The 14,072-nt window shown below is 40.1% G+C and overlaps 1 protein-coding gene across 1 annotated transcript in view; it reads right to left on the reverse strand.

Moving 5' to 3' along the window:
• Positions 1 to 14,072, reverse strand: part of LOC133643376 (receptor-type tyrosine-protein phosphatase gamma-like) — a 705,805-nt gene that overhangs the window by 128,570 nt on the left and 563,163 nt on the right. Inside the window, exons 8-9 of the mRNA XM_062037895.1 lie at positions 13,732 to 13,889; positions 3,277 to 3,469 (exon numbers count right to left, since the gene is read on the reverse strand). Of these exons, the coding sequence (XP_061893879.1) occupies positions 3,277 to 3,469; positions 13,732 to 13,889 (351 nt within the window). The remainder of the gene's footprint in view (positions 1 to 3,276; positions 3,470 to 13,731; positions 13,890 to 14,072) is intronic.

Consider the following 14,072-nt stretch of genomic DNA (forward strand, 5'->3'; position numbering starts at 1 on the left):
CACAACACATGACGTAAGTGTCTACATTAGCTATAATAGCCTACTATCAAAATGACTTTCAAAGTTGTATATAAGTGTTATAATGAAGACAACACATGACGTAAGTGTCTACATTAGCTATAATAGCCTACTATCAAAATGACTTTCAAAGTTGTATATAAGTGTTATAATGAACACAACACATGACGTAAGTGTCTATATTAGCTATAATAGCTTACTATCAAAATGACTTTAAAAGTCTTATATAAGTGTTATAATGAACACAACACATGACGTAAGTGTCTACATTAGCTATAATAGCCTACTATCAAAAAGACTTTCAAAGTTGTATATAAGTGTTATAATGAAGACAACACATGACGTAAGTGTCTACATTAGCTATAATAGCCTACTATCAAAAAGACTTTCAAAGTTGTATATAAGTGTTATAATGAACACAACGCATGACGTAAGTGTCTACATTAGCTATAATAGCCTACTATCAAAAAGACTTTCAAAGTTGTATATAAGTGTTATAATGAAGACAACACATGACGTAAGTGTCTACATTAGCTATAATAGCCTACTATCAAAATGACTTTAAAAGTCTTATATAAGTGTTATAATGAAGACAACACATGACGTAACTGTCTATATTAGCTGTAATAGCCTACTATCAAAATGACTATTTGTCGCAGGCTGAAGCAAATATTCGTTGACGGAATCGTTGAAATTGTACATTTATTCCACACACTTTTACAACATTAGAAACCATTAGTAAATCAGAGGGTACTCAGAAGGTGAGATAACTCCTGGAAATTAGTGGCTTTTAATGGCCAAGGTGTCCAAGTTAAAGGAAACGGCAAGCTGTCTTCTTCTAATAGAGTTATTACAATCTTTGGCAAGCTGGGTAATGTTTGCTGTGGTCTAGAACAACATGGCACACACACAACTATCAGAAATGCAGCCAATATTACATACAGATAATGTGTCATGAGACATGCAAAACTAAATTATATACAAAGAGGATACATGTAAAGGATATTAAATGAACCCAAATATACCTACAAATGAGGCATACTGATGCAATATGTACATACAAATAGCAATGATTAGCTTGCAGTCATGCTTTGACTAAATACGCCTGATAAGCACTCTAACAAGTCAATAACACCAACAAAGCGCACCTTTGTGCATTCATGTACAGCATAAAACGTTTGGTGGACAAAATGAGACAAAGGAGTGGAAGACTTTACATGCAAAACTGTTGCATTTGTTTGTATTTCACCCCCATCTTTTTTTAAAAAATGCTCCAGGGAGCCACTAGGGCGGCACTAAAGAGCCGCATGTTTGCTGGTTATTGAGCAATTACCATGGCAGCACATGTACACAACCAGGGGAGACTTCAGTACCTGCGATTCAAAAAGTGAACACAACTGGAGAAGTTATCCTTTTTAAAACCAACTTTTGCGACACATTGGATGCCATTCCATTGTGAATACACTACTGAGGCTGAATTACAGTATTTTTCTTTTTTTCTTTTACAGAAGCTGTGTAGGTGGCAGGTCAGCCCGGCGTTATATTTTTCAGCTCCGAGTGTGTTTCCCCCAGCTGTCCATACCCACTCCGCCCCCTCTGCTGGCTGTAAAGATCTGCTTACACCAAATGTGTCCCACTGCTGCGCTCAAGGACATGCTTCCAAAGCATATAATGCAGCATGGCAGAAAAGCCCACGTAATAAGTGTCTGTGTTGGTCGGGATATGAAAACATCGACAGTAGGTCAGAGGGGTTCCCCTCAGAGAACACAACACATTCCCTACTGCGGCTCTCCTGATTCTGAAGAATTTAATTACAGCCCTAATAGAATACTTGTTGTATTGTCAAGTAAGTGACCTGAGAATGTGTAGCATTAACATAAAGATCTGCCATAAAACAAGCAACTAAACATTGTAAGATTCACAACGTTTCACAAAACCCAAAACCAGTGAAGTTGGCACATTGTGTAAATGGTAAATACAAACAGAATACAATGTTTTGCAAATCCTTTTCCACTTATTTTCAATTGAATAGACTGCAAAGACAAGATATTTAATGTTTGACCTGAGAATTTTTATTTATTTTTTTGCAATTTTTTTAGCATTTTTACCACTCACACGTGGCTTGGCATTGTCTTGCTGACATAAGCAGGGGCGTCCATGATGACGTTGCTTAAATGGCAACATATGTTGCCCCAAAACCTGTATGTACCTTGCAGCATTAATGGTGCCTTCACAGATGTGTAAGTTACCCATGCCTTGGGCACTAATACTTCCCCATACCATCACAGATGCTGGCTTTTCAACGTTGCGTCTGTAACAATCCTGATGGTTATTTTCCTCTTTGGACGTCCACAGTTTCTAAAAACTCGTCAGACCACGGAACACTTTTCCACTTTGCATCAGTCCATCTTAGATGAGCTCGGGCCCAGCAAAGCCGGCGGCGTTTCTGGGTGTTGTTGATAAATGGCTTTGGCTTTGCATAGTAGAGTTTTAACTTGCACTTACAGATGTAGCGACGAACTGTAGTTACTGACAGTGGTTTTCTGAAGTGTTCCTGAGCCCATGTGGTGATATCCTTTACACACAGATGTCGCTTTTTGATGCAGTACCGCCTGAGGGATCGAAGGTCCGTAATATCATCGCTTATGTGCAGTGATTTCTCCAGATTATTTGAACCTTTTTGATGATATTACTGACCGTAGATGGTGAAATCCCTAAATTCCTTGCAATAGCTCGTTGAGAAATGTTGCTCTTAAACTGTTGGACAATTTGCTCACGTGTTTGTTGACAAAGTGGTGACCCTCGCCCCATCCTTGTTTGTGAATGACTGAGCATTTCATGGAAGCTGCTTTTATACCCAATCATGGCACCCACCTGTTCCCAATTAGCCTGTTCACCTGTGGGATGTTCGTAATAAGTGTTTGATGAGCATTCATCAACTCTTTTTTGCCACTTGTGCCAGCTTTTTTGAAACATGTTGCAGGCATCAAATTGCAAATGAGCTAATATTTGCAAAAAATAACAACTTTTTCCAGTTTGAATGTTAAGTATCTTGTCTTTGCAGTCTATTCAATTGAATATAGGTTGAAAAGGATTTGCAAATCATCGTATTCTGTTTTTATTTACCATTTACACAACGTGCCAACTTCACTGGGTTTGAGTTTTGTACTTTTCATTTATGCTGATTTGTTAGCAATGTGGCTTGCAGAATTCTCAGCAAACATACGTACGTTAAACAAGAAAATAAACGTCACCCACCCCTGGAAGCTTCCGTGCCAGAAGGCCCACCGGCGTTGTTGGACGGGTCGTGCTGCCAGACGTCTTTCATCGCCGACTTGAACACTTGGCGGTTGTCCAGCCTCTGAATGGGTCTGAAGTTGCTGCGCAGATATTCCACCGATTTAACATGGTCCTGTTGCTCGGTGGTGAAGATCGAGTAGAAAGCCTCTAACTGTTGTCGGTGCCGAGACGCCACAAAAAGAGAGAGAAAAAAACAGAGAGGAAAATAGTGATTCTCGTTTGTGCTTGAGTACATTCTGGAAAATAAGTTCACAAAATGAGATTAAAGCAAAGAAGCTCACTGGAAAATAAGTTGCACTTTTAAAACACACATTTAATGCACATTAAAGGACTGGACACTGGCCGAGAGTTAGTGGAGTCGGCTCTCTTGGTTGCTTTGTTGGGTCTGCTCCTGTCTCTGGCCATGCTCCCCCTACCCCAGCAGACGATGGCGTGGAACACCGCAGAGGCCACCACAGTGTATATGTGTTTTTTTTGTTTGTTGTTGTTGTTGTTTTACTTTTGTGGCTGTATGTAGAAATGGCTGGTTGCATCAGCTCTGCTCTGTTAATCAATTTAATGTTTGATATCTCCCTCTTACACACATGTTAATATGTGCTATGGCTATGAGGTTTTTTTTCCCCTTGGCCTCAGTCTGGACCCCCTCTCTATGTGCCCAGGCTTAGGACTGTTTTTTTTTTTCTCACCCCCCCCTCCAACCCAGCGTTTACCTGTTACTCACTTTTTTTGTAAGGGGCGCCGGAAGTTGGCAGACCCATCAGCGATCCTGTTCTGTCTCCCTGTAATGTGTGTCTGCTCTTGAATGGGATTGTGCTGAAAATCTTAATTTCCCCTCTGGGATTATTAAAGTATTTCTAATTGTAATTGGACATCATACAAATTCGCCATAGGCCGCACTACACCCCTAAATCACTGTATCAATGTGCACAACATAAAAATGGGACCCATAACCTCCCTGCTTGGCACTCAGCAACAAAGGGTTGGAGTTGGGGGTTAAATCACCAAAATGATTCCCGGGCGCGGCGCCGCTGCTGCCCACTGCTCCCCAAGGGGATGGGACAAATGCAGAGGACAAATTTCACCACATCTAGTGTGTGCGTGACAATCAATGGTACTTTAATCTTAATCTTTAAACAGAAAAGTAAATCCTCCAAGAAACGTTCACGTTTTTCTTTCCTTCATGGATTTAAACTTTACCGCTGCCGGTATTTTTCGTCGATATTTTTATTGTAATATTTTCAGAGTGTGTTTGTTCTATTTTTGGCCAACGTAAGACAAAGAAAACAATCTGAAGTTGTCTTTATTTTTTTAGTTTTAAAGCAATGACTTGAATAGTCCGGCCCGCGTATGCACACATTTTCCTCCATGCGGCCTCTGATCCAATATCAGTATCGGATCGGGACACACCTTATTAAAACAAACAATTGCAAACTTCCCTGTAACATCTCCTTCCGGGGATCAAACCCAATATGACTGCCTTACAAGACTAGCGCTTACGCTGCGCACTACAGTGAAAATATCAAGGGAAAGTTGCCTTTTCATTCTTATCAGTGATGGAGCAGGAAGGGACTAGACTACAATTTGACATGCACAGCGTCAAAAATGTGCACTTTATTTTTGGTTTGCATATTGGGCTGTTAAAATGCAGCAAAACAATTGTAGTGAGTGACATTAAGGGCTATACACTACAGTGGCGGGCCGTGAGTTTCTCACCTAGGCCTTCAGTGATGTCCTACTTAGTCTGACTTCACCTCTCTAAATACCGCAATTGATATCACCACATGGACACGGCTGGAGATACTATACCAGGGGTCGGCAACCCAAAATGTTCAAAGAGCCATATTGGACCAAAAATACAAAAACAAATCTGTCTGGAGCCGCAACAAATTAGAAGCCATATTACATACAGATAGTGTGTCATGAGATATAAATTGAATTAAGAGGACTTAAAGAAAGCTAAATGAGCTCAAATATAGCTACAAATGAGGCATAATGATGCAATATGTACATATAGCTAGCCTAAATAGCATGTTAGCATCGGTTAGCATCGATTAGCTTGCAGTCATGCAGTGATCAAATATGTCTGATTAGCACTCCACACAAGTCAATAACATCAACAAAACTCACCTTTGTGCATTCATGCACAACGTTAAAGGTTTGGTGGACAAAATGAGACAGAAAAAGTAGTGGCATAAAACACGTCCTAGAAAGTCGGAGAAAGTTATACATGTAAACAAACTAAGGTGAGTTCAAGGACCGCCAAAATTAGTAGGACAAAACGGCGCTCGCCAAATACTCGAATCAGTGAAGCATGTTTAATACAAACAGTGTGATTCATAACAATTAGTGTCATGTTTGTCCTCCTGAAGTAACCATACTAAAACAAAAAATATATTTTTTTCCCATCATCTTTTTCCATTTTTCATACATTTTTGAAAAAGCTCCAGAGAGCCACGAGGGCGGCGCTAAAGAGCCGCATGCGGCTCTAGAGCCGCGGGTTGCCGACCCCTGTACTATACAGAAACACACTTGCACACTACTGAGCATTGAAAACCCTCAACAGTGTACACAACGGTCTATTTTTTGGTGCATTTAACATTCAATAAACCCGCTTCAGCAATTAAAACATATCTTACGTGGTACTGTCAAAATTAAAAGAATTGTATAGAACAAATGAAACATGAAAAAATAAAGAAATAAAATATTTGAACTCACAATTTGTAGCACCCATTTGACGAGGTATAAGCTATTGGTACCGCTCTAGTCGGTTGATTCGTGTGAAAGTGGCGAGCGAACCATTTCGCAGCCGGTGTGATTGCCTGCCAAAAATGCATTTCCTTCGCGGTAGCGGCACCGCTCGCTAAACCTGCATTGCTTGGCTTTGTCTGTCCACAGCGCATTACTAGGTGTAAGACACACACTTTATCAATCAATGATCAATCAATGTTTATTTATATAGTCCTAAATCACAAGTGTCTCAAAGAGCTGCACAAGCCACAACGACATCCTCGGTTCAGATCCCACATAAGGGCAAGGAAAAACTCACAACCCAGTGGGATGTCAATGTGAATGACTATGAGAAACCTTGGAGAGGACCTCAGATGTGGGTGACCCCCCCCCCCCCCCCCCCCCCCTCTAGGGGAGACCGGATACCATGGATGTCGAGTGGGTATAGCATAATATTGTGAAAGTCCAGTCCATAGTGGATCTAACATAATAATGAGAGTCCAGTCCATAATGGGGCCAGCAGGAGACCATCCCGAGCGGACACGGGTCAGCAGCGCAGAGATGTCCCCAACCGATGCACAGGCGAGCGGTCCACCTCGGGTCCCGACTCTTCCTGGTTATTGTACCGGTGAGTTTTCTGTGGCTGTCTATGGCTCGTCCTTATGCGGTCCTCTCCAAGCTTTCTCATAGTCATTCACATCGACGTCCCACTGGGGTGAGTTTTTCCTTGCCCGTATGTGGGCTCTGTACCGAGGGTGTCGTTGTGGCTTGTGCAGCCCTTTGAGACACTTGTGATTTATTTAAATAAACATTGATTGATTGATTGATGGTTCCGGTGCCACTTCCTGTTTTCGCGACATGTGATTGGATACTCACTTGGGACTCCTAAGTGAGTATCCAATCACAGCGTTCGGCCAGCTAGAAGGCCTTACTGACAACAACTAGTGATCTGATTGACTATGGCAATTGTCTATCAACTGTATGTGTCCGTTCACTGACAGTGCACAGACGCCCGCATTGTTGATTCTGAAGGCCCCGGGCAGATTTGGTACAGCATGGCAACATAAGCTAGCTGAATTCTGATTGGATACAAACTCTAAACTAAGAACAACAGCATTGTAAGGAGCATAATATGACATGAAGAGAATATGAATACTTTTAGATATTTAGGGAAAGTAAATACAAATATAGTTTTATCTTTAATTATGATCATGATTTCTGGTTATGTTAGGCCAGCACAGAAGGCCCACCACTGCTACACTATTATAGCTCGGATACAGTATGTTCACAAAATGATTTGTGTCATCAGTTTAATAGACAACAAAGAAGCTATACCTAAAATTGTGAGCATTTCTGAATGTTAACTTCAAACTGCAGCTTTCGGTCCTACATCGAATGTGAACTGTGATCCTTAGGGCAAGAGCTGTACTGAACTCTACCCATCTGTCCATATATCTTGCTTATCTGGGAGACGGGGGCAGCAGTCGAAGAAGGGAAGCCCAGATTTCTTACAGATTTCTCCGTCTGCGTCCATCACATCCAGTTCCATATTGCGAAAGTCCCACTGAGGCGTTTCCAGTCAAGCTGCGAGACATAATCCTTCTAGTACGCCCCACCGGGCAGGCATCTGGAAGGGCTGCCGAACTAGATCTACCTCGACTCGCTCCTCTAGTGAAGGAGCACGACTCTACCCTGAGCCTCTCCTGGATTACCGAGCGCCTCCCGCTATCCAGATTTGGCAGAAAACCGGGTCTCCATAGGTGCCCCTTCCCAACTGTCACAATGCACAAGACCCTAATATTTCCGTGCATGGGTGGTATATATAGGTCTACAGGACCTACATATACCATATATTGTTGATAATACTACTATTATCAACTATACAGTTGTTCAAATGCAACAATACATATATGTAATGATAACTAGAGATAAAAGATGAATACCGAAAAATGGAGGGGAAGAAAGAGAAGCAACCTATATTAACCTTGTAGATTGTTATAGTAACAATAGGTTAATATTTGTCAGTGTGCCATGTGTTAACCAGTTTCGCATAGGGCAACAACGTTAATATATGTTTGATGAAACGTGATTATGTGCATGAGTGCATGTGTGCATATGTACTTGTAGATGTACAGAATGTGTATATGTATGTTTGTTCAGTGAATGTACATGTACAGTATGTGTATATGTATGTTTGTACCGTAATACAGACAGATCTACAATGTGGCATCTTTTTATTTATTTTTTTTATTTATTTTTTTTTTTTTTTATAATGTCCTGCCCAGCTTCTCGGGCAAATTATATAGCAGATGTAGATGCCCATATCGGCTGTTCAGATTTACTTTACAAAAGAGAAGTGTAGGATACTTCTCTTGTTGCCTTACTTGTATTTTGACTTTATTAAATGTATTTATATTATCATTTGGTGCAGCCGGGCCGGAGCAGGAGGGGATAGAAAGAGAGAAAAAGGAAGACAGAGGGGGGAATTGTGGGGACAAGAGGGGGATTAGACAGAGAGACAAAAAACAACAACAGCAAACACAACAACAACAACAACAACAGAGCAACATCAGCAAATACGACATGTACAAATATGATGGTAAAAGTAATAGCAAATAAGCAGTTAGCGAAAATTAAAAAAAAAAAATACAGAAATGACAATGAGCATTATTACACTAAAAATGGAGCAATATGAATACCAATAGAAATAGTGCTATTGATAATAAACAATACCAGTACTTTACCTTTATTATCAACAATACAATTGTTCAAATGCAACAATACATATACGTAATGATAACTTGAGATACGAAAGAATGCAGAAAAATGGAGGGGAAGAAAGAGAAGCAACCTTAACCTTGTAGATTGTTATAGTAACAATAGGTTAAGCTTTGTCAGTGTGCCATGTGTTATACCCAGTTTACCCTAGGGCAACAACGTTAATATATGTTTGATGAAACGTGATTATGTGCATGAGTGTATGTGTGCATATGTACTTGTATATGTACAGTATGTGTATGTGTGCTTGTACAGTGAATGTATATGTACAGTATGTGTATATGTGTGTACAGCGAATGTATATGTACAGTATGTGTATACAGTATGTGTGTTTGAACAGTGAATGTATATGTACAGTATGTGTAAATGTGTGTTTGTACAGTGAATGTATATGTACAGTATATGTATGTGTGTGTTTGTACAGTGAATGTATGTGTAGTATGTGTATGTGTGTGTTTGTACAGTGAATGTATATGTACAGTATGTGTATATGTATGTTTTTACAGTGAATGTATATGTACAGTATGTGTATACAGTATGTTTGTATAATGAATGTGCGTGTGGATGTACGAACCCGTAACCTCAGCATCAAGGTTTGGAATTGGGGGTTAAATCACCAAAATGATTCGCGAGCGCGGCCACCGCTGCTGCTCACTGCTCCCCTCGCATCCCAGGGGGTGGAACAAGGGGATGGGTCAAATGCAGAGGGTAATTTCACCGCACCGAGTGTGTGTGTGACTATCAGTGGTACTTTAACTTTATTACTAATGTTCTGTTAACACAGTGGTTCTTAAACTGTTTTTACCTAGTACCACTTCAGAAATAACTCACCTCTCCAAGTACCACCAAAATGACAAACATTAAAATACAGTAGCGTAATACACCTAAGTCTTCATTAAAAACAAGGTTTCATTTAACAAGTATATTTGATGTTTTTGGGCACTGTAACATTACACACAGTTTGAACAGTAACACTGTGTTTGAACATAAGAAAATAAAACACTGTACGTTAATCAAGTGATTCGTTGGCATACCACTAAATGGGGCCTGTGTACGGCAGTTTGAGAATCACTGTGTTAACATTAGTTCTAGGTTTGGTTACAACTAACCATGAGCTAGCGTTCGTTTAACATAATGTGTTAGCTAGGTTAGCGCGGACACAACCGAAAGGGACGAGGAGAGGACAAGCTACACTTGCCGCTACGCTAAACAACCTTGAATGTGGCATTGAGAAACCCTCGGAATTATGAGCATCAACGATTACAACTCAAGTAAGTCGTATTTTGCATACGACGGCAGATGAACGTTAGCCGCTAGCTAGCTAGCCATGTCTTAAAGCACCTCTTCCTGAGGGTGTTTCAGTGTTATAACTTCACCTTCATCGTCAGTTTTTAAGCCAAAATGTGTCCGTTCTCCCTTTTCTGTCTACACACTGTGTCTGCTTGTAAGTACTCTGTGATTCTTCGCTGCCGAACATGCTCCTCTGCTCGTAAAACCAGCAATGACACGACGTGACGACGACGGGGACACGAGGGGGGGTTGCAGGACCGGTACTTTTCAGAGGCGGTATCGTACCGAAAATGATTCATTAGTATCGCGGTACTATACTAATACCGGTATACCGTACAACCCTACCGCTTACCTTGTCTTTCTTTTTTCAAATTGTCCGGCCATTTTTTTTATTGCCACATTTAGTCCAGTTTTATTGATTCTAAAGATTTTTGGAAGTGTTTCATATATTAAATTCTGTCTTTTTTTCTGAAGCTATATTTTTTAAAATTGACTTACTTTATTTTCCTCTGTCCATTTAACTGCCATGTAAAGTGCTATTAATTGCCCCATAAAAACCCCTAACTGCTAAAGAAGAGCAGAGGGAGACTATGGAGCTGGAAGGGTTTCTGAAGCCTGGGCTAGCGTTCAGCATTCTGACAGCTTGAGGGAAGAAGCTGTCTCTGAGCCTGGTGGTTTTACGCTTTTACATTGACAGACGTGGCCGCCAGCGGTGCTGTCCTTTCCGCAATGAAGGGCTGGCCAAAACTCAGCAACACCCGCCTTACGATGTTTTTGATTGGTTTATATTGCATGGTGCCTTTTGTGGTTGGTTAGATTCAAACTCAAAGGACTGATGATATTGGTAAGCTCAGTCAGTCACAGTAAGGGCCAACGTTTATTATCATTACAAAAATAAATATAGATTAGTGCAGGGCTATACAATTACGGTACATAATATAAAGGGCCGCAGTTTCAAGAGCCCAAGGTATCAGGGGCCGGATATCAAAATTTGGATGTTACTTTGGAAAGTGCCTTATATTTCTTAGAGGCTGCATTTAATTATTTACAAAGTAACGACATCCGCTTTCACTCTGCACTGTCAAAAAATGCATTATTTTGCCCTCGCTACTTGTTTCCGGCGTGTGCAGCTAGACAGATAGTTACCACTTTTAGTTGATGATTGATGTTCCTTCTTTTGAATTACTTTTCTTCCTCAGTGTTATTTCTTTATACACTACCGTTCAAAAGTTTGGGGTCACATTGAAATGTCCTTATTTTTGAAGGAAAAGCACTGTACTTTTCAATGAAGATAACTTTAAACTAGTCTTAACTTTAAAGAAATACACTCTATACATTGCTAATGTGGTAAATGACTATTCTAGCTGCAAATGTCTGGTTTTTGGTGCAATATCACCATAGGTGTATAGAGGCCCATTTCCAGCAACTATCACTCCAGTGTTCTAATGGTACAATGTGTTTGCTCATTGGCTCAGAAGGCTAATTGATGATTAGAAAACCCTTGTGCAATCATGTTCACACATCTGAAAACAGTTTAGCTCGTTACAGAAGCTACAAAACTGACCTTCCTTTGAGCAGATTGAGTTTCTGGAGCATCACATTTGTGGGGTCAATTAAACGCTCAAAATGGCCAGAAAAAGAGAACTTTCATCTGAAACTCGACAGTCTATTCTTGTTTTTAGAAATGAAGGCTATTCCACAAAATTGTTTGGGTGACCCCAAACTTTTGAACGGTAGTGTACGTCTTCCTTTATTTAGTTTTGTAAGACTAATAATAACAACACTACAAAAGTATAACGTCCATGGTGTATTTTACATATATGATGTTAATACATACAGCAAACATTGCACACAAGTGGTGTTCTACCTGTTTTTACCAGTCTTGATTGCCAGAGCTAAACAGTCAAAAACAACACAAATGCAAATACAAAAGGCATCGAAGTCAGCAATTTTAATACATTGATACTTTGTTGTCCAGTCGCTGTTTACTGTAAAGTCAGATTTTTGCGATTTATTCAGATTTTTTGTGCCATCTTCTTCGACTCACCCACTGCTGCTACAATGTGACACATATGCTGTGGGGTGGCAGGAGTACTGCATGCACGCGTACCCGAGTTTGAATGGTTTCATCAAGCCTATTTGGGCCATGTTCGGCGGTCCAAATCAAAGGATTTGGCAGGCCGGATGTGGCCCGCCAGTTGATTAGGACTGGAGTCATGGTTGGGGAAATATATGCGTGATAAATGTCAAGTGTGGCGTGTGGTTCAAATTGCGTGACTGTCACGCTCAAAGCATGAGACTTGGCAGCCCTGGTCTACTGACAGATTAAGTTCAAATTAGGGTTGCACAGTATACCGGTATTGGTATAGTACCGCGATACTAATGAATCATATTCGATACTATACTGCCTCTAAAAAGTAAACTCAGGAAATATGTCCCTGGACACATGAGGACTTTGAATATGACCAATGTATGATTCTGTAACTACTTGGTATCGGATCGATACCTTAATTTGTGGCATCATCCAAAACTAGTGTAAAGCATCCAAACACCAGAAGAATAAGTGATTATTACATTTTAACAGAAGTGCAGATAGAACATGTTAAAAGAGAAAGTAAGCAGATATTAACAGTAAATGAACAAGTGGATTAATAATTCATTTTCTACCACTTGTCCTTAATAATGTTGACAAAATAATAGAATGATAAATGACACAATATGTTACTGCATATGTCAGCAGACTTATTAGGAGTCTTTTTTTGCTTACTTACTACTATACTGCTAAAAGACAAGTTGTCTGGTATGTTCACTATTTTATTTAAGGACAAACTTGCAATAATAAACATATGTTTAATGTACCCTAAGATTTTTTTGTTAAAATAAAGCCAATAATGGCATTGGTTGTGGTCCCCTTTATTTAGAAAAGTATCAAAATAATTTTGGTACCGGTACTGGTACCAACATATTGGTATTGGGACAACACTAGTTAAAATGATACGCAACTTTGTATTACAAATGCAAACAGTGCAGGATGCACGTTAAAGTACAAGCCAGTCTGCCCGACAACAAGAGGATAGAAAAAAATAAGGACCTTATTGTTTACAGCATCAGACTACAATGGCGGACTCGCGCAAAGCTCTTCAGGTAAAACTTTACCATATATGGAGATATGTGCTGACATCACTAATTGGAAAAATATATTTGGCAAATTCCAAACAGCTCATTTAGCGGAAGTATGAAGGAAGGCCCAATTTATTTTATAAATATTTTTGACATGCCTCCATGATTTCAAATTTACGGGACTTATGCAGATCCCAAATACACAAAATCAGGTACCAACAGGTAAGAAAAGTTGGTTTTGCAATATAAACCCGCTTTAATCTACACTTAATCCAAGGCTGCCGTGTGGTTGTACAGTCATTATCCGGTTGACGTGACATCGCAGGGCTGAAGAGCAACAAACATGATATCTAACCGTCTGGTAGTCCAAGTGAGCCCAAAGATTACTTTTGTGAAGCTCTGCTCATTTTACAAAGAAACTATAAAAAAACGACTACTGAAGACTGTTCCTGTGTCTCCTAGTCCGCTTTGTAAATTGTGTTGTGTCACGTTGCTCACCTGCTTGTACGAGACGTAGATCGGTCTGCTGAAGATGAGCCACTCCACTATTTTACTGCAGGGTGGTGTGGTCAGAGAGCCTGTGTAGCGATAGTAGCTTCCCAACGAGGACGGCAGCAGATCCTTCAGGACAAAAGGCTCCAAAGACGTTTCTTTCTCTATTAAAAAAAAAACATAAGGGAAGGGCATATTTCTGTGAGAAGACAATCTAAGCATTACTTTATGAGCAACTATCATAACCGAGCTTTATAAAGCAGATCCAGGCTAACCACAAGAACCCGAAATAAGCTATAATTAGTTTGTACATGACCTGTTTAGTATCTGTTTGCACAAATAACTGC

Source organism: Entelurus aequoreus, linkage group LG26 (genome assembly GCF_033978785.1).
Source record: "Entelurus aequoreus isolate RoL-2023_Sb linkage group LG26, RoL_Eaeq_v1.1, whole genome shotgun sequence".
NCBI classification, from domain to species: Eukaryota; Metazoa; Chordata; class Actinopteri; order Syngnathiformes; family Syngnathidae; genus Entelurus; species Entelurus aequoreus.